The 27,673-nt window shown below is 46.6% G+C and overlaps 1 protein-coding gene across 3 annotated transcripts in view; it reads right to left on the reverse strand.

Annotated features, from left to right (window-relative positions):
• MYO1D (myosin ID) overlaps window positions 1–27,673 on the reverse strand; it is a 172,046-nt gene that overhangs the window by 96,399 nt on the left and 47,974 nt on the right. For 2 of the 3 annotated variants that reach the window (XM_063354968.1, XM_063354969.1), the window contains 5 exons: window positions 23,074–23,144; window positions 21,290–21,364; window positions 19,625–19,757; window positions 9,221–9,387; window positions 4,371–4,578 (listed from right to left, as the gene is read on the reverse strand). In XM_063354968.1, coding sequence (XP_063211038.1) covers window positions 4,371–4,578; window positions 9,221–9,387; window positions 19,625–19,757; window positions 21,290–21,364; window positions 23,074–23,144 — 654 coding nt within the window. Of the gene's footprint in view, window positions 1–4,370; window positions 4,579–9,220; window positions 9,388–19,624; window positions 19,758–21,289; window positions 21,365–23,050; window positions 23,145–27,673 lie in introns of those variants that run through there. The other variant, XR_010073613.1, reaches the window with a different exon arrangement.

Raw genomic sequence — 27,673 nt, forward strand, 5'->3', positions numbered from 1 at the left:
CACCGAAGAAAAAGGAGGTTGAAGATAAAGCCACAGGAGAAGACACCCAGGGGACGCGGGACAAAAGGAAGCAAAATTACCTACTTCAACTGGAAGTCAGTTTTAATTCAATTTAACCGAACTCGTATGAAGCAAATTCTTATCCTTGCTAAACGAAGGAACCAGCACTATTTTAAGGGTTAGGGGTTACTCACACGACAAAGCCCTTAAGATAATTACTGAATCTCTTTTTGAAAGGCTTGTGATTTGTATGAGGGCAACACACCACACAATCTATCTCACTAGAAAGGAAGACGGACCTTTAAAACTACCAAGAACAGATGTGCTATAGGCATTATACGCAGACCCTGCTTTCATTTAAAAGCATTCCTGTGCAAAACCCAAACATTATTGGACCCCAGCCTGCGATCGGCTGCTTTTAAGGCTATGCCTCACATTTTCCCTCAGTTTTTATCACACAAGTGCCTCCTGCCACAACCCCACATTTTATCGCCACTTGTCTTTTCCTAAGTTCAAATCTGAGGAACTCCAGTGCAACAGGAAGCTCAATTATTTTTTTTAAATCAAGTTAATCTCTCTCGTTCCTTTTAGATATAATCTTGTGACTCGCAGAAGCATCACAGCTTGCCTTCCTTGGCCTTTGATTCTTGCAGGCAAAACTAAAGTAAGGAAAATGCAGCAAGGATTGCATTTTGATGTGAGTTTTTCATGAACGACTGAAAGCGAGTTGACAACAGAGATGAAGATACAGGCGAAACTGCCTTGATGTTTTCAGAGCATAGAGAAGGTCTCTTCACATCCTTACTCTGATTTTATTTTTATTGTGTTGATTGTTCCTTTTTCAGCGCCGCCAGTCTCCAACTGCCCCATCTACTGGCAGCAGAGCACGGCTGGTGCCTGAGCACAGGCGTGATCTGATACACATCTGATACAGAACGAGATCTAACGGCAAAACAAGAGAAATACAGAAAAGGGAAGAAAAATTCAGGCATTTTCCAGACAGATTTAACACTGTACAAGGTATCTAATCACATACCTATAGACATCAACCCAACACCTGCTCATTTGCTGATGAGCTGTTTAGGAAGCATTTAGATTCCTTATTGTTTCTTGCCTTTAGTTGCAAGTTCCAGGACTCCAAAGAGTTCCTCTCCATCACTCTGCCGGCATTTTAGAGCCTGGTTGAAGAACACCCAGTAAGTACGAGCAGAGATACCGGTGAACCGCCGTGGGGTTAAGCTACAGAAAAGGAGCTCTGGCCATCCAGCGTTCTTCCAAGTCTTCAGTACCTTGAGCCCCTGAGAAGGAGCTTGTCTTTTCCCCACAAGTCTTTTGTTAGGTAAATCGGAATCTCACTAGAGATTTCTCAGAGAGAGCTAACAAAAAGATGACTCCGCCTGTCTTATTTCTATACTTTGCACAGAAGAGAAAGACCTCTCCATGGAGACTTATATTGGTCCCTTACATTGGAGGAGAAAACAGGGGAGGGTGGCTTGTGAAGCCATAGGACAAGGGGCACCAGGAATTTATACTTTCATCACTTTTGCTCATCGTCACAATAAGAGAAGCCCAAAAGCACTGCAGTTATTCTATAGATAATCCAGCACGCCTGGTGCCACGCAAAACCATGACAGCAAAACTCCTCACAGAGCCAGAGGGCTGATCCATTATTCCTAACCAGGCACTTACCTTCTAGAGGCAAAAAACCCTTTAGCCCTGCTCTCCTTCGAGGCTGTGGAGCCCAGCCCAGGCTATACAATTCTGACGTTTCCATCTAAAGGAAAGGCCAGCAAACTCACAAAACCAGACACGTTGCCGTCCAAGTTGTGCCTCACACTGTTCGGTGGATTCTATCCGGAGGAGGAGCTCCGGTGCTCACCTTGCAGTGAGACATCATGTTCCACAGCACAGACAAGGCTGGGTCTTTTCAATTATCCCTCAGGAACCGCACCTTTCAATTTCAAAAAGGGTTCCCCCTCAATTCCTCAGAGTTTTCATATGAAAACGGGGGTCGCCTGGGAGCAAGGTGTCCCTCCTGCAGCTTTATTCAACCAGGAGCTCATTAGCTTGCCTCATACTGCTATGGGAAGAAAGAGAGACTCCAGATTAATGGCATGACCCAGTGAACTCGCTGAAGGCACCAAATAAGCCCAACACGCTTAGAGAAGTGGCTGCAGAGAGGGGAACTCCTCCCGAGGAACCACAGCGAGCGCGGTGGGTGTGCAACTAATAAACCAGAAAAACGCTAACGGAGGCGTATGAGAGAGACCCCACAGATCAGCCCTGTCTCACTCCAAAAGAAGCAGCCACAATACACTTTTGGGAAAGAATGCTGCCATTTCCAGGGAAAAGACCCGGAAGGAGATGAGCAGGAGTCCAAGAAAGCTGTTGTGAAGCCCATCAGCAGGGCAAGCACAACACTGCTACAAAAAGGAAAGGAAAACGCTGAACCACAAAGCTCAAAACCAGGCAGGTCCTGCACGCTTTGAGCAGCCTGAGCTTTGCATCTCCAGAAAAAACTAATCACGTACATATATCCAAAACTGACAAAATTCCTTACTAAAGATAAACCAGGCAATCTGGCACAACGAATACCAACCGAGATGCGGCCCTGGACTCGACACTTTCTCCTTCCATTCTGGTCAAATTGTGTTGCTTTCCAGAAAGGAAATCTTATCAAACACATTGTAAACACAATAAATGTGAGTGTTTCACAAAAATATTAAAGCTTACAGTGGATAAATTTTCCTTCAGGGTCTTACCCTTCACCAAAAGCGATTGAGTCCATCGGGTTTAGAAAGTTTGTGCGAACTTATGTTAAGCGCGCAGCTTTAGAGCAGGCTTTTTCTCCGCACAGTTTTTATACCCATCTGTCAGCAGTTTCTATTTCTGACGGGCAAAAAGGGTTTCAGAAGTTCTGTTGTTTCCCCGGAGTTCCGAGAATGACAAAGGAAAAATGCGTATTAAGAAATACATTTCTAAAAACCTTGAACTAGTCAACAGTCCCTGTTGGTTGGGCCGAAGTCCGTTCCACCGTTTCTGTTGCTGTGGAAATGAGAAGCTGTTGCCGTTTGCTACACAGACCCCACTCGTACAGGACACAGTTTTCAGCAAGTACTAAAACCACCTCTTGTATTTTTTGCCCTCCGGCGTATGTTGCTTTTGAGGTTACAAAACCACTTTCTACTGTGGTGTTGTGGCCCCAAAAGGCACCTCAGTGATTTAGGAGCTAGCCAAGTCACAACAAACTCCCGTGGCTTACAAGAGCACCTTTGTGAGCGAAGTCTGAGAAGGTGTTTGCCCTGAAGTCACAGAATGGAAAATTACTTGTCTTAAGGGTAAAACCAGAATGATCTCGAGCTCAAATCCCACGTTCAGAGAGGAAGGAGAAGCACGCAGGCCCTGTTGCTCAGTGCCTCAGGTGTCTTACCCTTTGTAACGCTACAGGCCTCTTATTTTCTGTTCTGCCGAGTGCCTTTCCCTCTGTTACCCCTTCACTCAAGCTGCTGGGGCAGCGTTTTCCCTTCCTCCTGTGCTGGAACTCTCCTAGGCTTGTGCCTGTGAACCCCAACACCGCATGTTTGGCAGGTTCTTATGGGAACTGATTGCCACTAGTGTGCAAATCGTCCCTTCTTTCCGCACCCCTTGGCTGTATTTTTTGGTTTACATGAGGGGACTCAATAATATGGATGCTCAAAGCTTAATAAACCAATACGCACGAGCATCTGCCCCCGGCCCTTGTACGCTCCAGTCAGCGCTAACATAAGAAAGAACAACAGGGATTTCGCTCAGGTCCTGAAAAAAGCTCAGTAATTATTAATGGAATAGTAGGATGAGGGAGATCACATGCTGCACCAGAAAGGATGCTCTGGGACCGGGGAATCCTGTCCCTTCTCTTCCTAGCTGGCCTCTGGGGACAGTTTTCCCTGTCCCTTTTCTCACTCTGTCTTGCCCTCTCACTCCTTTCCCTGCACCCTCAGGAGCTGACGTATGCCATCAGCTACGGAGCCACTAATAAACTTTTAGACGAGTAAGACTGTCTCAGCATCCGTTGTCCATCACTCTGATACATTCATCCACAAAAGCTCCTCTAAGTTTCTAGGTAGGCTACTGAGTAAAGAGCAAGTTTTTTAAACAGTATCCAATAATCTTACAGGTCCTACAGCTCACGGTACGTCATCCCACGTCAAGACTTCAGTGCAGCTACAGAGAGCACTACTGAAAGAGCTTTAAAAAAATTAAGTAATAATCAAACTGCAGTATTCCAGAATTTATGCAGACTCGTCACTTCTGCAAGTGAGACTGAAAAGGGAGGAAAGGTGTTTTAAGGAACTCCAAGGGAGTTTTTGGTGCTGTAAACTAAGCTTTACCTTCTGCAGGAAGAGGACAATCCTCACAAGCATCTTGGCATGCAGCTCCTCCAAGGTGAACAGAGTTCGAGGCGTGCGGATGAAAATCTTGGTCTTGCCATAAGCGACATCGTGCTGAAATCCATGGCACTCTATGAGCTTCTTCACAGCGTCTTTGTCTGAAGGGAGGTCGTGGTTCGGCCAAGTGAATTCCGAGATCATCTTGTACCTGAAATTACAAAGTACAACTTACAAAGGCAAACTTATCATCTAGGTTCTCAACTTATCATCTAGGTTCTCTCGCCAGCCTTCAACATGTTTTAGAAAGAATTACGATCTAAATTCTAATAAAACTGCTCATAGACAGAAGAGCCTCAAGACATCCTGTGTAGGAATCATGATCCTCAAAATCCAAGGAAATGAATATGAGAGGCATGATTTTGGGAGACGCTGAAAAAAACCTATTGTGAGAAGTTCATTTCATCACCGCCGACCTGATGCACCACGACAAACCTCGCCATTGTCCCTCTGCAGGTTTGGCAGTGCCATTATTCACGCTTTCAGCATTTGATTTTCAGGTTTTCTTGCGAGGCAGAAAAGCTTTGGTTTGCTCACACTCCACGTAAGAAGCCAACTGTAATCACTTGTTTAGTCAGAAAACCTAGATTTAAAAATTCTGCAAACGACGTTCTTGTCCATCGTTTTTGTAGCCAGTTCTAACAAATTTTATGATTTACCAAAGCAGCAGACAGTGGACTGCCGCAGCTTGTGCAAACACCACTCCAGCCTGGAACTGCTGTTCAGTCGTTTCTTCCTACCCTTACGCTCCGAACTCCTTTTCAGACTATGAGAGAGAATGCAGATTGGAACGGAGACAACTACAAATCAAACGCAAAAATAACTGCATCAGACCCTTGCTCTCTGCAAGATCTACCAGCCTCGCAAAGTGCTGATTACGTGAACAGACGTTTGCAAAAAGCAACGATGAATTTTCTGCATGAGATTTATGGACATAATCAAAAACGTAATATGACATTTTCACTGTAACAGGACCCGCGTTCACGTTCTAAATAAAACAAGCACGCAGCAATCTTAACCACTTCTCTGTTTAAAGCCCACGATCCAAGCCAAGCATCAAATCTCAATGTTTTAGACACTCGGAATATTCCGTTCCTATGAAACGGATGCGGCAATAAACCTTTTTACTGGGGAGTGGGTGCGCTGAAGGAGTTACTGAACGGACCAAAATAAGCCTGAACGGAAATACATCACACTGGCGCTTCCATTCAGCAAATCAGCCTTTCTGAAGAAGCTGCTGAAGAGGGGGAAAATGGAGGTGCACACTGTGTCTAAGCTGGGAACGCGGTCAGCGTGAGGGTTACAGCACGCAGACGGGGATCTCGCTGATAAATAAACCAGGCATATTAAAAAAACCTCCTCAGACAGACGCACAACAGAAAATTTTGCACTTATGCTGGGCTGGCAAAAGCATTCCTGCTCTCACGTACACGTACGCACAGGGCATAAATATTTTACACTGGTTCCTCTTTCTTATTCCCAGCGGGAAAAATGTTCCTGCAATAATTAATTCACTGGGAAAATCTTCCACCTTGAGCCATTCAAATTAGGGAAAAAAAAAAAAAAAAGAAGAAAAAAGACAAGCAGAGCGGGAGTGCAAACCCCAACCCCCTGCACAAGGGTGGTGAGCCCCTGGCCCAGGGTGCCCAGAGAAGCTGTGGCTGCCCCATCCCTGGAGGGGTTCAAGGCCAGGTTGGACGGGGCTTGGAGCAGCCTGGGCTGGTGGGAGGTGTCCCTGCCCAGGGCAGGGGGTGGCACTGGGTGGGCTTTAAGGTCCCTTCCAGCCCAAATCATTCGGTGATTCTATGATTATTGAACAGACCTGTTCCACCGCTGGGGCCAGAAAGAAAAGGGATGTCAGAGTACTGAAAACCTGCCCAAAAGAAGTGTTAAATTCTCTTCCTCCTTTACAACAAAACAGGGCTATGGTATTTAAAGACATCACGAGGCAAACCGACCACCTCCCTCCCAGCCCACAGGTGGTGGAAGATCCTGGCATCCTTGCGTCGCTCCCATGGCACGCGCGGTGCAACGCCACCCTCTCCCTCCCCGCAGCGGAGAGCGGGACCGGGATGCCACAGCGAGTCACAATCCCAACCTCGCTGCTAATTATAGCGAGGCAGAACCCAAAATAAATCTGCTCACTGACACCGCAACCCTTCCCCTCTCCTGCCCAGGCATCCTGGCAGCTTTCAAGGTCGCTTGGGCATTAAACATCCATTTCTACACCACGTTTGTTTCTCTTCCTTCTTCTCCGTACTTGGCTATAGAAACACCAGGTTGCTACTGGAGGTTACAGTTCCCAGTACGGCTCTCCTAAGAACCAAGATTTTTGCGAGCCACTCAATTGTGAAGCTTTAACGAAAAATACCGGGTCTGCACGTGAAGCTGGGTCACGCTCTCACAGTTCGGAGCTATCTCGGTGTGGTTTCCACGCTATGTTTAAACGCCTGGAAATAGGCAGGGGGGCGCCTTCGTGGGGAAAGTGTTGGATTACGCTCGCAGATGCCTCGCAGGCGCCGCTCTCCCCCCTGCCCCGCACACATACCCCTGGCTGAAATCCAAGCGGCTGTTTTTTTGTTTTTTTTTTTTTTTCTTTTTTGTTAGTAAGCTATGTATTAAAACCAAAGAATGCAGCGCATCTATTTAAGACACGTGATCCTGACACGCGTTTCACCCAGCTGGGAGATGTAGTCGCCACGTGAACACACGGCATCTCTTGTGCAAGGAAAAAACCCAAACATTTAGATCTTACTTTCTACAAATTGGTAAGGGCAGACTGGTTTGCACAGAGCTCAAAGTTTTCTTCATTTCAAGGAAAGTTTTGCAAAGGACATTTATTAACGGTCTTAACTGTGCTTCACGTCATTTCCCACTGGTAGATATGGGATATCAACTACCTTACAGTATTTTAGTGCTCAGTTGTAACAAACTCTTTTCCTACAGAAAGGAAAGTTACTTTTGATGTGTTTTTATATACACACGTACATACATATATATAAAAAAATTAGGAATACAGGCACTCGCACGTATATACACACACATGTATGTATCTCTCATCCATATATATCCCGAGACATATCTCCTGTCCCCTCTAAGAGGAATCAGCAGAACAAAACACAGGCATCTGGTTCGGGCTCAGAAAATCGGAAAGCTTCAGGGGCCTGTAAGGGAGTGAAACGTCTCTTTGCGGGTCTGAACTTCTATGAGATCTTTTGCAAATGTGAGGAAACGGATGACAAAGTTGCATCCCCAAACCGCCCCTCCCTGAGTGACTCCACATCTCCAAACGTGCCCGCCACGCAGCGCGAGAGGCCAGAGCTGAAGGGCCTGGAGCCTCCCCCGCATTCCCAGTCTCCCAATAAGCCTGTTAAATGTAAAGGAACAGCAATCCCTCGCGATCCCTGTTCAAACACCACTCAGAGACTGTGTGGCTTGTACCACAGATCATTTCCCCCAGTCCCTGAAGAGGGTACGGCTCACCCAAAGACAAGGAACAAAGAATTTTGGAGAAAATAAACACAATATCCAGGCCAGAAGATTTTTTTTTCTTAATTTTGAAAAGTCCTTGTAGACTGGACTGGGAGCAGTACTGCGATAGGCAAATGGCGTGGCTGATACCTTACGCTGTCGATGTTTAATCCTACCGCAGGGTCCGGCAGAACAAACGCTACAAGAGCCGGAGAGCGGTACCGGTTGCCATGCGCTAATTTGGTTTACCAGCTGTAAACACCACTGCTGGTCTTAAGCTTCGAGGAGCTCATCAAACATTCATTAAAAACAAAGCAGCCGTTTACATTAATAGTAATTCCACAAATCTTAAGAGTAAATTGGAATGGATTCCACACGTGAGGGCGAAAGCACGCTCTAACCACTGCGCGATGTTTGAGAAAACCGACATGCAGCACCGTAGGCTGCATTCAGGAAGCCAGACCCTTTCGTTCCACTTCAGGGATCACAAAATACCAGGCAAATCTCCACCCTGAACAGCAAAGGACCTTTCAACAGCACTTTGTTTCTAACACATGACATCCCACCTGCTTCCAGAGCTTAATTCTTCTCTACCCCCACGGCCTTTTTCTCACCTGATTCAATAACAGAAGTAAAAATCAATTCACTATTTCATCAGCAAGAGGTTGAATTCTTAGTACCCGCGCTAATTTACCAAAGCCCTAAGACAAATTTCAATCTAAAACATTTAATTTGTCACAAGTCTGGTAGGAATTAAGAGGGCAAGAAGTATCAAAAACGCGTTTTAATGGGGTCATGTTACTATCCCTTTTCAGACTTCCAGTTTTAAAGTCCAGAGGTTTCCTCCTGCACACGCATAATGTCACTGGGCCACCAAGCACTTCCCAAGACACACAGTGTCTGTCTGTCTCTCTCGCTGCAACAATTAGACAACGTTCAGAGAGAAAACAGAAGTTAATTAGCTCTGGGTTTAGGGTTATGCTCTGGGGAAGAACCTCATTCCAGGTTCCTGCTGCAGAGAGTAATACAGCGAATGAATTTTAGCAGGAAAGAAGGTGAGCCCGAGTGCCACCCAGGCACCTCTAAACACAACTGCTGCCACTGAACGAGAGAGCAGAGTCCCTGGTAGACTCACGTTTTATCGAACCCAGCAGCAGATATTGAACCAAACCCACCAGGCTCAAGAGTAAGGATCACGAGCCCAGAGGACTTAAGGCTTCCCCTTCACGCACGGTGCGACAGCCGAACCCCCACACCTCATCCCAGCCTCCGAGCTGTCCTGCAAAGAGCTGAACCCCATCCCCTGCCAGCGCCCTTCTTACCTGTGAAGAAACTTCTCGTACGTTTGGCGGTAGGCAAAGCCTGCTCGGCGGACTCGCACGTTCTCCAAAAGGCCAAGGTATTCAACCTGATGCCTGCAACGCTCCTCGTCAAAAAGCTGCGGGGACTTCTTATCGTTGGGCTTAATGCAACGGACATAATAGGGCTCCTAAGGGGACAAACCAAACCGAGCGTCACTCAAAGAAAAATGTCAGTGCAGCCACAACTGTTTCCTCATGAAAACATTGAGATGTCAGTCCACCCCAGGCACCGCGATGAGGTCTGGTTGCTTAACGGGAATTACAAGGTTAGAACCAAAATGACAAGAGGGGCACGGAACGCGTTCCTCCCCTTCGCACACTGCAACGACATCTGTTACAGGATCACAGAACGGTTTGGGTTGGAAGGCACCTTAAAGATCATCTTGTTCCACCCCCCTGCCCTGGGCAGGGACACCTCCCACCAGCCCAGGTTCCTCCAAGCCCCGTCCAACCTGGCCTTGAATCAATGTGTCACTCATTGGAGTTCAGCTGTCCTTGGCTACACAACACAACCAGTTCCACGTCCCCCTTCTCTACAGACTGTGACAATAACAAAAAGAGTCTTCATAAAAGACAGAACAAGCAATGTAACTCATTGCCCTGATTGCCGAATATGGCTTTTCCAGCATCAACATCTAAAAGCAGCATGGATTACTCCATAGTTTTTAAACCACGCTGAATCAAGCCCTCCAAAGCCACCCTCGAACGATGGCAATCACTGACCGCTACCCTGCGCAGGGCGAGACGCAGCTACCTTCCACCCCAGTTCAACACCACCAGCACCACACCTTCCACGGGACAACCACGAGCCGCCACCAGCACACCAGCTCCTCTTCCTGCACCGCCTGGGACTTGCCGGCAGCCGAGGACGTTGAAGGGGGACTGGTGGCTTTACTCCACCCGGCACAGCCCAGCTGGTCCACTCGGGACAGAGTCCCACAGGGTCGCACACCCTTCGCTGCCCGCTGGCCTGCACCCATGAGATAAGCCCCATATACAGCCCTGCTAGGCTGATCTGACGTTTGCTTTTATTTTTATGAGATTAAAAGCAACTTCCACTTCGGCCAGCATGGCCTATAACCAGCACCAACTTGTAAGGTCTGGCTATAAGTCTTTTAAACTTATTTACTTTCATCACAGCGGGTTTTGAAGTCCATTCATTTCTTTCTCTTCGTTAGCCCTTGCTATCCCACTTCTAACTTTATTGGTGGGGAGAAAAGCAATTATTAAGTGTCATAAAGGCCCACCTTATACTGTTTCAAGGTAAAACTGCATTCTTAGAACATTAATAGATACTATTTTTTAAGTAGCCCTTGCAAAAGCAGTGGCACATTGTGCAGGCTGGCAGAGCCGACTGCCCACCAAGTCTCATCACTCGCCAAGGAGAGAACTCAAACGAGGATCCCAGTCAGCTCAGAAGGTCCCAGTACGTCCAGACTTGCTTCAAAGGACACGGCAAAGACGGACTTAAACCGGGGCATTTAAAAAATCAGTTTACAGCAATGCCAACGTGATGATACAGGGAGATAAGCAGCCCGTCTGATATCTGAACGTTAGAAGATGTCACCTTTCATAAGCGCAACTGATGCATTAAGAATGAAATTTTAGCATTTTTTCCCCTGGAGTAGATGAAACCAGTGGCTGTAAAACCATCTGTAAAACTGCTCTGAGTAACCAGAGGCCCCTTCTCTAAAGGGAAACCCCAAGGGTTTTCCAAAGGAAAGTTCCGTTCCAGCACTACTGGATGGTTTCAACAGCGATTTGAGCTCCTGCAGGAGTACAGCGTGGGTACGAAATCCGCAGGCAATATGAAGTTTCAGAGTGCAAGAACCCACACCATTAACAAATGGGAGGAGCGGTCTGGGGGAAAAAAAAAAAAAAATGAAAAAAAGGATTAATTTAGTGAGGGCAAATGCAAAGTTCCACACTGAGGCAGAAATAGTTGTTTAATAAAAGAACGAAAAACTGATTTGACACTAGCGCTAAAAAGAAAGATCTAGGAGTTCTGGGGGAACATGAGTCAAGTTTGTGTTTTTCTAAGGAAGGGGCACAGGAACAGGAAAACCGCAAGACAAAAAACCCCAACAGATTTCTACTTGTCTGAGCATCGCATTAAGGTTGGGGGCACTGCAGTTCAAGTGGGACGCAAACGGCGGTGAGTCAGTTCAAGGAAGAACAAGAAAGATGAAAAATCCCAGAAAGAGTGACTCAGAGGAAATACGATTTAGTTTTGAAGGACTGAGGAGCCACATAACCATCCCGATGTTAGATTTTATGCACTTAACGGGTAGATATGAAGAAAAGTAAATATTCGGTTTTAGGGCAAAGAAGCACCGGCTTTAACTACAGTGTAAACATTCAAATTAGGCATCAGGAGAAGAAGGAATGGGAGCTGAATGCCTGGGGAGAGGGGAGCGAGCTCCATCAGCAGAGAGGAACAGCCTGAACAAGCATCTGTGAAGAGAAGACAGAGGTGTCTTCGGACAGCAGATAAATTCCCAAGGTCCCCTTTAGCCCTATTTTCTATGATTTGTCTATGATTTAGCCCTATTTTCTATGATTTTAGGTCACTTAGCTAATCTCAGGATAATATAAAAGGCCCAGAATTGCTACTTCCCCTTCAGTAATATTGAAGAAACAGGATCGCCCTTGACCATCCTGGCTAGTCCTGACGTAACCTGGAGGCACGCAGCACTAGTGACAGGCACACGGAGCTTCCACTCGCCAATGAATATGAATAGGACGAGTATGAATAATGAAGAGGTGGAGATATGGAGGCCTTGGAACAGCAGAGCCTTGTATCCTAGAAACTGATCCAAGGCAGTGGACCTTCTGGGCATGGTACTGGACTGGAACGTTTCCCTGCTTTCTGAAGAATGCAATCAGTAGCATCAAGCTCTGCTTGTCTCCTGGAGGGCTGTCCCCAGGGTAGGAATATACGGCAGCAAGGAAAGGAGCAAAATCCAAGCCAGGCACCCATGCAAGAGCTGGCAGCATCCCCGTGCTGCACACCCTCCCCGCAGCAAGCCAGGCGTGCCTACGGAGGCGTGGGGAGCGCGTGGGTAGAGGAGGGACGTGTGGGCAATACACATTCTTACATCACCTCCCTTCTCCCCCAGTGACTTCACCTCTCCCCATGAAGCACATCAAGGACAGCTCGATCACGGTCTTGTTTGGTTCCTTTCCTTACGAGGGAGACCGAGGCAAAGCTGCACACAGGGGAGACAACGGCCCCGCTTCCATACCACTACGTGGGCCCCCAGTAGGACAACGGCCTCTTCATCCCACTCTTCTTTTCACATCCTCAGAAAGCGCCGGGCTCAGAAAAGGCAGGAACACTGAGGACACAGGTTCCCCAGGACACAGGTTCCCCAGGACACCAGGCAGCCAAGCAACAGCTCTGTTCTGGGTGAGGTCTTCTACCGAGGTTCACCACCATGCCGAGCGCCGCCTTCTGCCACGGTAATTCAACACAACCCGTACCTATTCTATTCTCCTTTCCTTAAGGAGAGAGCGGTGAAATATATAGTACTGGTACAATTTAAAGAGATTTATATAATTAACTTTTTTGGCTTTCTCCTGAAAATTATCTCTGCGCCAAAGGTAAGAAGGTTTACAAGGGCCTTTATTCACTCCACTGTGTCCTACCAGCTCTCAGAGCTTGCAGGCTGCGTGGGTGATGATTTTCCCTTCAGTTGTAGAGCATGGCTGTGCCATGGGAACGCCGCCGTCACCGGCGCTCTTCACGCTGTCTCAGACGTCGGGTGTCAAACTCCGAAGGTAGAAGCAGCCCTTTCTGAACTTCAAATCAGGGTTGAAGGAGGTTTGATGTGGTCATGGCAGCTGTAACTGATGAGGAATAGGAGTTTGCTGGACTCGATGCCCACATCAGGGGCATTATGATGTGCGTTATGGGGCATTACGATAAGCTCTGCATCATAATCTCTCAGTTGCATGGCAAGAAACAAAGGCCAGGCCCTTCATCTGCTGGAACAAGTCCCCTGTATCTCTGGAAATAAGCTATTTGGGGAAAATGTAGGATATACAAAAAACTCCTTGAAGTACACCTGAACCTAGAAGCTGTGAAAGAGTCTGCAGGTGTGAAGGTGAATGGTCTAGAATTCTCCCCAACCCCTCTTGCTAATGACGTTCAGCTTGGGCCACTTCTCCATCCACACGTTAGTCAGCCTTAAGGGCAGACCCATCCCAGTGTTAGCAACAGCGTCACTAACATCAGAATGATGCCAGATCTGCCCTCAACACCATTGCGCTGCATCTGATGTCAAGACGAATATAAATCCTTTGATGAGATTAGTATTACGGTTGGACTTGATGATCTTAAAGGTCTTTTCCAACCAAAATGATTCTACATCACAAATATTCCATGGTGGATGCACAGAACTGCAACATCTTGAGAACACAGGAACGAAACTAAAGAAGTCGTTAGGAGTACGGAATCGAGAAAGTGCATCCCACTCCTCTGCCTCAAGGGAACTGGTGTTACTTGCTCATCGCTGCCATTACAGCGCCCAGTTCACAGCTATTCATTATTGCCAACACACACGCTCCCTCCACCACCCCAGAGCTGCCTGCTTGGCTTGTCACTCATGTCTTCGCCATTCAAAACCGCAACAAACCTCCCTGCAAAAGAAAATCTGTGGCTTCAAGCCCAGCACAAAGAGGAGCGACTGTATTTGCATTCGATATAAAAGGCAGAAGTCAAGACACTGCTTTCCCTTTGGAAAAGCGAAATAGGAAGCTCCTGCACAGACAGGAGATCATCTATCAGTGCAATTACAGTGCAATTAAAGCCTCACAGCAATGACAGCTACGAGGGCAAATTCTAAAGTAGATTATTCCATGCTTACAATCCCACCAGCCTCAGCTCTTCAGGGGGATAATTATGCAGCTCCCATTATTGCACCACGAGGCTGTCAAGCCTGGGAGCTGCATTTTATAAATGGAAGAACCGAAATACAGTGACACAAAGGCCCCCAGTTCCGAAAGCTGGTTAGAGGCCTAATTGCAACTTTTTTAAATTTTCAAATCAAGCTGCCGAGAGATTGTGTTAAGCGTCAAAAAGAAAACAAACCAGTTTAAAGTCACTGCACCCTAGACAAACTCCCCCCGAGAGGTTTCTTTTCCATCGCTTATAGCTCGATAGATGAGAGAAGGGGTAGGACACAGGGCTGACAAATTCGTGCTGGACATGTCACAGCGATGACACGAGAACTTACTAGAGACGAAGCCTGTCAACCTGGATAGGAGAGGAGAGGTAAGGAAGAAAGAAGAGTCAGACAAAAGGAGTTACAGAGAAGGAGGGTAAAAAAAGAAAAAAAAAAAAAAAAAAAAAGAAAAGAAAAAAGAGATGCATGTCCAGAAAGAGTTCCTAGAGAAGCCCATCACTTACCGCCGTGTCAGCCAAAGGACTTCCCGTGGCAGTATTTAAAAGAAAAGCCACCCAAAGTCATCCATCACAGACCAAATCCTCAGGAGAACAGCACGGGCAGTAAAACACATGCCGGAGAACCGTTACACGGCAACTCTGTAAAGCTGGTTTTTGGCTTGATTGGTTTGTTTTTTGAAAAAACAAAACAAAAACAAAACACTTTTATCTACCTACCAGAGGTTTCTGCCCAAAAGACTCTCGGTGTAAGTCTGGAGGATTACAGTGTTATTCAGATACTGGTACTGATAAGCCCCACGTCAACTCGGCATCCTCCAAAAACGTATTTCCTGAAGTCTCCGTGCTTGTGTGGACGCGTGTATACACAAGGTGAAGTTAAAACCACATTTGCGAACAGCTCCTGCAGCGTCAACACCGCTTGTATGCGACTCACCCTTACGGACGCATCTGGCACCCTCATAACCACAGCGCCTGCCCCTTCCTCTCGGGGGCCACAGAACTCCGCTTCATCACTGAATATTCCAGATTTACATCAGAATACCAACAAAACGGAATTTTAAAGGTGGTTATTTTAAATACCAGAAAAGTTAAATAAGCCACTAGCACTGTAGGTACTGTATTCACAGACTTCGAGCTTTGTTTCTGTTATTATTATTATTCCTGCCCACCCAATTAGCATTTTTGGACGTTATTCCCTCAAATGACAGGATTAAAGATACTGTTGATATTGCCAAAAACCCTGCAGCTTTTTGGGAAGGCCAAATGAGTATAAATGAAAATGAGCTCTTGGGCTGCCATTCTGTTCGAGGACTCTAGAAACAGAGCACATAAATACGGTTTAAAGCAGTTTATGGGAAACATTAAGAGCAGCCCCGGCGGAATGGGAGGCCAGGCTGAGAAAAGCAGCACCGACTGCACTTAAATACTGGGCAAACTCCAGTCACGTTAATAAATCAGCTCAAACGGCAACAAAATTCAAGCCTATCTTCATCTTGGTTTTTGAGAAACAGCTGAGAAAAACATGAACCGATATTACCTCTCCCTACGGAACCGTATTCCTCTGCCACCCGCACCCCCAGCGGCTACCGCCGCTTGTGCCAGGCTGCTCTCAGAGAGCTGGGCTCAGCAGCCGTTACCACAAGCTTCCCGAAAAAAAAAAAAAAAAAAAAAAAAAAAAAAAAAAAAAAAAAAAAAGAGTCCTGCGGGGTCCAAACCGCAGTCAGACCCGTCAAGGTCGTCACTGCTGAGCCCCAGAAGTGCAGCTCCGGTCCCAAGTTAAGCACGGGAAAAATGAGTAACAACCCAAGGGAAGAACGACAGTACCCGGAACGGCACGGAGCGGTGTCCCCGAGAGAGACGGTGGTTTTACCAGCCCCAGAGCAGCAACCAGTCGCCCGCCCTCCAGCCCCCCGCAGAAGCAAGAGCCGAGACAAGTATCCAAACTGGCAAGGACTCAGAGGCAGAGCATCCCATTTATTTGCGCAGAACCAGGATCTAGCGAAGCACGGCTTGAATGCCCGGAGTTATTAGCTTGCTAATAACATGCGCATATTATTAACTGGCCAAAAAGTCACCTCAAAGAGAACCTCAGGGCACGATGGCCAAACAGAAGCACTGTCTCTCTGCACTCTGTTTTACCGTTTGAAGTACACAGTGACAGTGTTCAGGACCCTCATCTAAGCAACCTCTCCTTTCTAGGACGTGCCAAAATTTAGACCCTTTAAAGTAACATCAGCTTGACTTCAGAATGGGTCTCCCCAAATTTTTGGGTTTTAAAGACATATAACAACCAGGCTCTCCACTAAAAATAGCTGAACATAACTTAGCTTACAAACTTCAGTACCTACAAACTGTTCTGCAAGTAGCATTAGCCATGTAAACTTTTAAACAGCTGGCTCCGAAGTGGGAATTTGCCCCGCTTTGTTCCAGCCCTCCATCATGCCAAAGGTTGGCCATAAAGCCCCGCACGACCAAGGCAGCCCCGGGATCCTTCCTGCTCGGCAACAGCCGTGCTAAGTCCCGGCAAACACGCCTGGTTAATGAGAGCTTTCCCTTTGATAGGCTCCATAACTCTCTGGAAAATACAATGCTTCCAGACAATTTTCTCCATTGCTATTCAATAGAAAATCCGGAAAAACCCAACGTCTTCAATACAAGTTTCTCACTGAAAGTTCAGGGAAGGTAAAGAACGGGGAAGGACGACACCAAGACACACTCAGGAACCTCCTAGTGAATTCACGAGCTTAACTTTTGACTCGGAAACAGTTCCTGGTTATGATCTATCCTTGGAAAAGGCTGTCATTTGTGACAGAGATGTTGATGATAAATGGAACAAAACTAACTCATTTCACACAAGCCAGCCAGCCCTCAATGACGCATTTTGGTACCTACTGACTCAAGATGGATAACGTGCGCTTTAAACTCTTCATCTGCCGCGGTGAGGTGTAGGAATTGTTCAAACCACCACAGTGCACAGAATTCTCTTGACTATTCTATTTTTAAAAATACCAGGTGGCCTAGAAAATTTTTTCCAATAAACAAGCAAATGTTTTTCCACGAATACTTGTCAAAACTTCCCACCAACGGCTCCCTGCCATCCCCCCTTGATCACAGCCCTCCACTACAACACCCCCAGCAGTTTCTGTCTGTGTTGCTTGAAACACTTCACTGTGGTGCCTCAGGTTCCCCACCTGTTTGGCTCAGCAAGAGACAACGTGACTGCTCCGTACGGCAGAGAACTGCGTTACCCAAGAGGCAGCAATCAGAACCTCTTTCCTTCCCCAACTACTCATTTTCAGAGAGTCATAGAATGATTTGGGCTGGAAGGGACCTTAAAGGCCACCCAGTGCCACCCCCTGCCCTGGGCAGGGACAACTCCCACCAGCCCAGGTTGCTCCAAGCCCCGGCCAACCTGGCCTTGAACCCCTCCAGGGATGGGGCAGCCACAGCTTCTCTGGGCAACCTGGGCCAGGGGCTCACCGCCCTCAGAGGGAAACATTTCTGCCTCAGATCTCATCCAAATCTCCCCTCTTCCAGTTTAAAACCCTTCCCCCTCGTCCCATGGCTCCCCTCCCTGCTCCAGAGTCCCTCCCCAGCTTTCCTGGAGCCCCTTTAGGGACTGGAAGGGGCTCCAAGGTCTCCCCGGAGCCTTCTCTTCCCCAGGCTGAACCCCCCCAGCTCTCTCAGCCTGTCCCCACAGCAGAGGGGCTCCAGCCCTCCCAGCATCTCCGGGGCCTCCTCTGGCCCCGCTCCAACAGCTCCGTGTCCTTCTGCTGTTGGTGCCCCAGAGCTGGACACAGCACTCCAGGTGGGGTGTCCCCCGAGGGGAGCAGAGGGGCAGAATCACCTCCCTCGACTTTTTTCACAACACATTGAGAAAACCTTTTGGGTTCTTGAGATCTCTATACGCAAATTTAGGTTAGGGCTAGCCAACAAATTATTTGGGGGACTGACAGATCAGGTAAATCTTGACTCCTTGGAAAGTCAGACTAAAGTTTGTCCCCATCTCCCTTTCATCAGGGTCACAGCCACCTTCTCCAGCCCCAACAGCTCATGATTTCCCATCCAGGAAAGCTGCTGGCTGCACAGGCAGTGGGGCAGGACCTCTCTTGGCTTCTACTAATGGTCCCTGCCTGAAGCAAGCCCTGGCTTTTGGCTGGGCTAACAAGGGCGTCCTCTTGGCAGCCCTTAGTCACACAGTACTGGAGGGAGCTATGGGGCTTCATTCCCCAGTCCGAAGCCCGGCTAGCACCTCGAGATGGCTTGGGCCAGGCTCGCACACCCTCCTGCAGATTTTCTGCTGCAGATTACATCCACTCCAGAACTAGAACTCAAAACCATAAATCAAGCGTGTTTTCATCTCCTAATTGTGGAAAACAGGAAGCACTATACTATTCCTTGTAATATTCCCAGTGCGGATAGCTCTGTGTGACCGCGCTCTGACCAATGCAATGCCCACCAAGACTTTGTTAGTCGTGTGGCTTCTTCTCCAAGCAAAAATTCAAATAGTGCTCTGTTCTTCACAGGGCCTTCTTATTAGAACCAGGATCATTGCTCTACAAAGCTTTTGCTAGCCTCAGCACATCTGCGGGCACGTTATCCCTCCCGATCTTGGGCCACTCACATTTCCTTTGCCACCACAACTCCCGAGAAGACAGTCAGAACACGTCGCCCTTTGTTGGTCACTTATTCTATGTGTTAACATACACCACTGCTCTGGGCTCACTGTTCATCTCTTGTGGACCGCATTCCCCTTCCCCAACACCACCAAAATGCCGGGAGTGCAGCAAGGTCACCTGGCATCAGCAACACCCAAATATTTGGTAGTGATCTCTGCTCGCAGGAGGGATCACGCTGCTCACCTCATCCTGCCGCTCAGCTGCACCGCGTTCAAACAGCCATTTCCCCAGTTTGTTCCATTGCCTACCCTTTTTCACACAAAGCGATGCTTGCCAAAGCAATACTTCCTACTGTAAAACTTAATTATTTTGTAAAATGAAAGCTTTCACTTCTCACCCTCTGAACACAGCAAAGAGGAAAGAAGGAAATCACGCAGGTCTGCCTGGATTTTCACAGAAGTCTCTCGGCACTGAAAGCCAGAGAGAGAGAATCTCTCCACCGCAAAACTACATCCTCTGGGCCCTCTGCCAAAAGAGTTTTGTTGAAGATGATTATTTATTTGATAGACTAATTATTACCTAAGAGCAACTGCCATTCCTACCAGTGAAAGATACACGGGTCACAGCGGAAACAAAAGTCCACCTTCTTTAGGCGAGGATGGCAGCTAACCCTCCCACGAGACCTTCACAGCTGCCCACTGTCACAGCCAACGCTCATCCGCCACTGATCAGCTCAGCTTTCCGACTGGTTGCAGTGATAGGAAGGCAGCAGCCTCTCCACAGAGAAGCTACACCCCACTAATCAGAAGTCGGAGTCGATTTTGAAACGGAAATATTTACCTTTGATGCCAGGTTGTCCACTAGCGCAATCATGGAGTTCTTAAAAAGAGCAGCAGCTGTCAGAGGTCGCTTGGTTACCTCGGTGATGCTCAGTTTACCTTCAGGCCACATCATCTTCAACACAGGGTTAGAGCTAAAAGACAGTCTCTTTAATTACACAGGCTAACAGCATTTCCACTCAATTCAAAATTCAACAGCTTGCTTCTGTCCAGATCTATGGGTGTTTTCAGCTCAAAATGTATCAGCCGAAGCAATATGACGTTCCCGGGCAAAACAGCTCTTGCTCTTGAGCAATATACGGTTGAAGCTTACAACCGAATATTCTAGAAAAATGACAAGTGCATTCTCCTCTTCAGATAAAGATGTGCAGTAATGGCATAGTAAAAATCCCGCATAAGCGATCTATCAAAAGCAGAGTCTGCCTTACTGACACAAACATGAAGAATTTAATCAAAACAGAAAAGAGTAAGACCGTAACCCAGAACATCCTCCCTTGAAACTTGCTATCTGATTTCAAGCTGTATTACTGCACCATTCGTGATATATCGAATAATTTATCCATTTTAGGCTACATTTTCTTGAAGGGTTGAAGGTGAGGTAAAACGGCCGTGATGGATGGCAGGAGCTCGGGAACAGACAAAAGCTGAGAGCAGTTACGGCAATCTAAGAGCCAATCTATCACGCGCTTTAATGTGCCGTAAGTGGTCTCTGTGAACAGTCTTTACGAGAGACTTAAATGGAAAACAGAGTCTAAATTTAATAAAACCTCCTTACAGCAAATATTTTGCAGGTTTTTGGTTAGTGTGAAGTCTTGAAACCACGAACTGCAAGGCTGTTTAAGGGAGTACACGGAGTAAACATAACAGGACTCTAAAATAAGTCAATAGTTGTACTGGCTGTTAAACCAGGTAAACAGAGTTGTCCAAGCAGCTGCAGGCTATTTTTTGCCGACTTCCCCCTCTGAGCAAAGTCTCTGAAAGGTTGAGATAGGCCACAGTTACAAAAGAGTTAGAACACGTTTAATGCCAGCCATCAAGGAAAAGAGCTTTCTGGAGCGCTTGTATCTACACGCGCATTTTGATAGGATTTCAGATTTGCTCATCAAAGGCAACTTGTACTTGCCTGATTAGTATTTGTAAACCGGGCTTAAATTTTTCACATCACTGCACATACGAAAAGGATTCAAATCTATTTGCCCATTTTCCCCCTCACCCCTAAAATACGTGATATCTGTTGTTGAGTAAATGCTACTCAGCATCTTCAGCACCCATTGAAGAGAGATCAGTAATGGCACGTCCGCAACTGCTCCAAAAACCTGGTTAATGACAAATCAGGCAGCGCAGGTGATCTCTGCACAGCTGTCATCATTGCTCAATGAGTCGGGTTCAAACAAACACTTTAAATTCAGTTAAATGAAAGGTTGTGCCAGAACAAAACCAAGATACACAGAACAAGGACTTTATCCCAAAAAATCAAACCAACAGCCTTCAGGTCACAGCAGATATACAAAGATCAAAGCCCAAAGCCACGTGTTTATTCACGTGCACTGCGCACACAGTAAAGATAGCATCAGCCGAGATGTTAGTCTCTCCTAGCATCCACTTTATAAAACGGGATTCTCACAAACCAGATTTAAATTCACCTCGTTAATATTTTTATTCCTACCTGTTGTACATGAGGCGCTTGAAGTCTTGAAATAAAGTGTCCTTGTTTTTGTCAATAAATCCAGTGACTGAGTAACTGGAAAAGAAAAAAAGAAAAACGGAGTTAACTGCAAAGCAGCAAAGTCCTTCTGTGAGCCGCTGGTATCGGTGTGGAATCGGCATCCTTGCACTCCTGCAGACACCGCAGATGCTAATCGGGAATCCAGCTCCGTTTCCCAACCTATCACTAATTTGCTGCGTGAGGCCTGTGTGAGACTTCAACCCTTCTGCCCAGCTTCCCACCTCCAGTGCAGGAACGACACACATCTAGTTTTAGAAAGCCGTCTGAACCATGCGGGTGAAGAGCAGCACGGCTGAGAGGCCCAGCAGGACTTGAGCATTCCAGAGTTACGCTCATGGCTTCTGCCTCCAAATTCAGAGCACGTGTTTGTGTTAAATCCTACAGAAATTACGTTTTCTTTTTCATTATGTCTAGTCCGTCCCTCTCTCAGTGGCAAGGAAGATTCTCTAGTGGAAGAAAAAAAACCAAGAGCAGCCTATAACCAGTGACGGGGGAACTCCTGGAAATCAACACACGTTTTGGACTCTTTCCTTCCTCTATTCCCACAGAACGAGCACCCTGAAAGATTATAATTTCAAAGTTTCATCTCTTCTTCAAACCTCAAGACAGACAGCACTCTCTCCTCAAAGAAAAGGTCCAAAATCTCCCCATTCGGTGACTCCCACTCAGCTGCTTCCTGACCATTGAACCCCCCCCGGAAGCCTGAGTCCACGCTGCAGGCACTGGGGTCCAGAGCCCCACAGCGTCCAGATCCCTGCACGGAGCCACCCCAGTCTTACTGCTCCACACGACGTGGTTCAGGCTCAAATATTATCTGCAAATATTTCCACATTTCAATTTTCTTTTACAAAATTTTTCAGCCGCTGGCAGTGAGAAAGTCCAGCCACTGACAGGGCACCTTGTCTTTTCTCCCCCTTGGCAAAACGCTTTGAAATCGGGGATGTCTCTCAGCCATCGCTCAGCAAAGACCCCAGGACAAAATCGAGCTGCACTGAATGGTCTCCTGTATGATTACACCCTTATAAATTAAAGATCAATTTAATCCCAAGGTAAAAGAAATCCTAACTTGTTTCCTCATTAACTCCCTTTAGATTCTGCTGGCACGGGGAGTTACGCCAATCCTAAACCATTAAATCACTCCGGTGATATTCCAGACAGTTTCTAACATATGGGCACCTTTCACTCCTACTTCATCTGCCTTCCCACGACCGTCCCGTGCTGTGGCCATTCTCGTAGCCTTCGGGTACAGGCAACTTTTCAATCTGAGGGGGAAGGCTCCTCGCGCTGATCCTCGTTTCAGTTCAACACTTCCCTGGATTTTGAGTCTGCTCAAACCGATTTGGGAAATCGAAAGCCAGAAAGTTACATAATCTCACTAACCAGATGTCGAAACCAGATTTTATTAGCTCAGGAAAGCTTTCTTGCATAAACAGGGCTGGCTTTCCCCACCCCCCCCTCCTTTTTTTCCCTGAAGCACTGCTCTCCCTGCACCCCCCCCTCCCCACATTCTCCTTTTGTTTCAGTTCCAAGTACAAAATCATTTTCTGTACAGCAAGCAACCAGCATAAGATTTAATTGATAAGCAACTGCTGCACTCTGTAATTCCGTGTGACAGCTATTCTGGTTCATACCAGGAGCAGCATCAAATCAGAATATTGTACCACTTCAAAGCTGGCTAAAAGACAAAAATAGAAGGTGAACCTTGACTTCTGGAAGAAACTCACATCACATCTCCGGCGTAGTGCTTGATTCGAAAGTCTCTGTCAAACTCCAGCGTTTTGTCAGTTGCACAAAGCTAGAATAAATTCACACACATGAAAACATCACCCATGGATTTTCAAGCTTCACGGAAAGCATTGGAAATAGAAATGGAAACTACAGTTATTCCACTTTATCTAGGCAGGTGTAGATGTGAAATCCAGTTATAATACTGCTTTACAATATTTTTTCATGGATGCATTATGAAACCATATATATGTACCAAATCAAGTTGCAAGAGCCTACAGTTTTATTAAAAAATTGATACTATCTCAGAAACACCATTAAGCAAAAAGAAGATTCGCACACGTAGAGAAACATCGCACCAAGGAGTTAATTTACGCCTTTTTTCAAGTCGCCTTTATCTTTTTTCCATTGCAGCATCACTCCTCAGCAAAGAAATGAAGAAATCAAAACGTGGCAGTTCTGATCGCAGTGCTTGTTGTGTCCCAAATCACTCTAGATCACGCAAGACCCCCCCGCACGGTGCCCACCCCTGCGGACGCAGGGTGGTCCCAGCTCCAGCCCTCCGCTCTCAGCTCAGGCTGCTCGTTAGGTCCCTTCCCTAAACGAAGATGCCACGTGCCCACATGGCAGCCGTTCAGCAGCAGTGGCCACAATACACTCACCCCTTCAGGAATAACAGAAGCCAAAAAATCCGCCAGGCTCAGCTTAATTAAAAAAGGAGAATGAGATAAAAACGAGGATTAAAGCCAAAAGGGGCAGGTAGATGAATGAAGTCTTTGCAGGAAGCACAGGCACCATTTAAAAACACCGAGGGCTATGAGCAAATATCTACTACCCAGCAAAAGTCTTGGGAAAACACAAAAGAGGAAATTAGCACGGTTAGACTGCAGGGCAGGAGAGATTCTTAGAAGCAGGAAGGTATCCTCCAGAAAACTTCGCCCGTGCCCAAGAGTAGAAAAGACAGTGGCTCAAAGTGACAGAAAAAACGGGGAAAAAAAAAAAAATCACAAGGAGGAAACCAAAAAGTTTGAGTAATAAGGTACAGGGAAGGTTCCAAAGGTGCAAGACACCAGGACAGCAGGAGCAGGACGCCCGCCAGGGTCTGCAGAGCTGACAGACGACCAAGGTGTCGAAGGAACACAGAGAAAATGAAGAAATGAGGCCGTACGAGGAAAACAAAGTCATTTTTCTTTTTGCAGCTGCGTTCACCAGCAAGGAGCTACGGAGGATGTAATGCCTTTTTTCAGCCACCCAAAACATACATCTCAAACCGACACGTCAATAGAAGAGATATATGACAAGAAAACCACAAGGAAATGAAGCAACTGTTGCTACCGGACGGGACGCGGTGGGCTGCACAAGCTTCTCACTTCAAACTCACGCAGTACTGGAGAGACTGGAAAGTGGCTTAACACAATGCTAAGGTTTTGAAGGAATGTTTCCCTCTGTGAACCTTGTGTCTATTGGGCAAATCAGTTGAAATTATTAAAAGAGAACAGCGAGTGTACTGATATAGTTGAGAGGCTGCTTGGATTTCTATGAGCCTTTTCACAAGGTTCCTCACTAACAACTCAAAGCATTTAAGCTGCTATGAGAGATAAGAGAAAGGGTCCTCACGCAGGTAACCGCTGGGAAGATGGGAAACGGGTCCTGCGCTGACATCTACACCGTTAACATCCTCTTAAATGAGCTGTGATCTGAGGGGAACAGGAAGGTGATCAGGTTGTTGACGGTGCTTAATTAGTCAGGGAAGTAAAGACAAAGGCCGGCTGTGAAGAACGGCAGGAAGACATGAGAGGCTAAAGGAATGGCAAAAAAGAGCACATTAAATTAAACACAGTGATACACAAACAGAAAAGACGAAGTTCATACCAAACGATGGGCCCCAAACTTTCCATTTCCAGACCAATAAGTACCTTAATTACCCTCCATCTCAAACAGGATGCAGGAGAACTGGAAAAGGCTTGAAGAAGGGTAAAAAGGATCAAGAGCACTGACTGACTGCTACAGGAGGAAGGGCCAAATGAACTAAACCTCTTCAGGTCAAGACAGAACTGCCAGAAGTCGATGGCAAACGACATGGAGTTAATGTATTAGAAAACACAGTGAACCACGCTTTGGCGTTCAAGAACTAGGAGGCAACAGATGTAACCTAAAAGGGAGAAGGGAGGAAAACGGGAAGGAAAAAGCTCTTCGTGTGAGTAAGCAGCCCATGGAATTCTTAGTCAATTAAAAAAAAAAATAAAATAAAATAAAAAACATTAAGGACGCCAGCCCTGATTCAGAAGGTTCACAGAATGACAGGGGTTGGAAGGGACATGTGGAGATCATCTAGTTCCTGGGCTGCAGACCACTGCAGACTGGGAGCATATCAAAATATCATTACACATTTGTCCCATGTTCTTCTGTCGCTTAGACCTTCCCTATTGCCTAGTGTCTTGGAAGATGCTACGTCAGGTGGACTAGAACGGACATTCTCATGTTCTTCCCTTCCCAATCGGAAATTGTCTCCACATTTGAAGGTTGAGGAATGCATAGACTGACCATCACTGCGCTCGATCCTTTGAAAGTAGATGATCAATTGAAAAAATCAGACCTTAAAGAGGCTGAGAAAATGAACCTGTGACATTGAGAAGCATTATCAGAATAGTCAGCATGCCTCCAGAGAAGGACAATTCAGAAGGACAATTCTAGGAACATAAAATTTTGCCACAAATACTCCTAGTGGAAGTTTTGGCCGGTATTTTTCCTGGTGTGTTTGGCTTTCACCAGGACAACCAAGCAGACAGCAGCAGACCAGACATGCAGCGCACAAACTAGGACGCTACTATTTAGGGCAGAGCAGCCCCTTAGAGCTTATCCACATGGAGCCAGCCTGCAACACGCTCCAGAGGGGAGCAGCGAAGCATTAACGCAGCCCGAAAGACAGGAGCTCTTCCCACAACGTGTCAGTGCACACGCTTTAACTCTTTACGAACAGCTTCCATCTACGCTGAACTTTATAGCACCCAGGCAGAACTACTGCAGTCTACAGAAGCAAATTATGAAATGACACCAAGTCCTTTGTTTTAATTCAAGCTAGAAGAGGCCGGCTTAGGAAGCGCCGGTTTCCTACAGCGGTTCTAGAGGGGACTGAGGAAGGTATCTTAGGTACTGGCAAAGGACATCTGCAAAGATACGAGAGGGGACAAAAAAAAAATAATTATGATGCTGAGAGTTTTACGTGTCAATTTTTTCAAGGCTACTTTGATTTAAACTAGAAATTAGCAAGCCAGGAAGATAGATCATACCCTCCATAAACATTATTTACAGCAGTATTCCTTGTCTCCCTCCTGGTCTGTGCAAACAGTTTTCTGACAATGCCACCCCCTACTGAGGAATGCTGCAACTGGCAATATTTTCTTTTAACGTTTCCTATGCTGCCAAGGGACTCCTGAAGGTAAGGACTCACATAGATTATTATTTTTTTAATTTTCATTTTACAGCCTCCCATATTCCTGATGAAATTCAGTCCTCTTCCCCGCCGTATGACAGCACTACCCGGCTCTCTCCGTGACAGACCCAGGGCACCTGAGCAGACGCAGGACCAAGGACACAACAGAAACTGAAGTCCTTTCTTCACCAGCTCACATCTATTGAGCAGGCAGCTCCAGAGGCTGGACCGCTTCCCACCGCAGAGGATTCAAGACTCTCCCCCCCACTTCCCTATTCACAATCATTAGTACTAACGGAAGCAATTTGCATTAAAATGTAGAAACATCATGAAAATACTTGGTTTCAGGTGAGTTTACTCAGAACAGGCTATGCGTCTGCTGCTTAAGCGGGTAAAATCTAGGTTACAGCAGAAAGCAAGATTCCGTCCCCCTCCCTCGGCGAGGAGGGATGTGGCAGATGAGATGACAGGTGTGCTGCAGCTAAAGGGCACTTAAGGAAAGCCACATCTGGAAGGAAAAAGCGGTTATTTTATTTTCACCCTACCCAAACAAGCCCCATCCAGATCTATTGTTTACATTCAGCCTCCCTGGAGGCAGCCTTTAGCACATATCTTATACAACCATGCTAATTTTGTATTTCTGACCTACATAAAATATTGTACTGGGGTGGGAGGGAGAAGGGGGGGGACCAGCGTTCTGAATGATGCCTTTCAAATGACGTTTCTCAGTAGAGAGGCATCAATAAATTACAGGCCCTTATTTGATTACTCAGTGTGAAAGATTCTCAAATTAATCAGGCTGGTGACCATGTTTTCCAAACGCTGCCAAGTGAGGAATAAATAAAGCCTTTTAATTCGTACATTGTACTGAAACCAAAGGAAGTCGAGGGGCCTGGATGATCATAGGTACAATGCGAGATGAACATGTTTCATAGCCAATGACGATGAAAAAAAAAAAAAAAAAAAAAAAATCACAGTGCTGTAATAATGCAGAAGTGGGAATAATTTCACTGTCACTGTGTATTAGAGCAGCCTGGGAAGAGCATCACGTGGGTCGAAACCGCGCATCGATTGGCTCCAGATGACATCATGATATGTCAAGGCACGAGCTCAGGCTTCTTTTATGCCTGGAATAAAACCGATCTCACATTGGACATCCTTGAGCT

This window comes from Chroicocephalus ridibundus, chromosome 17, assembly GCF_963924245.1.
Source record: "Chroicocephalus ridibundus chromosome 17, bChrRid1.1, whole genome shotgun sequence".
Lineage (NCBI taxonomy): Eukaryota > Metazoa > Chordata > Aves > Charadriiformes > Laridae > Chroicocephalus > Chroicocephalus ridibundus.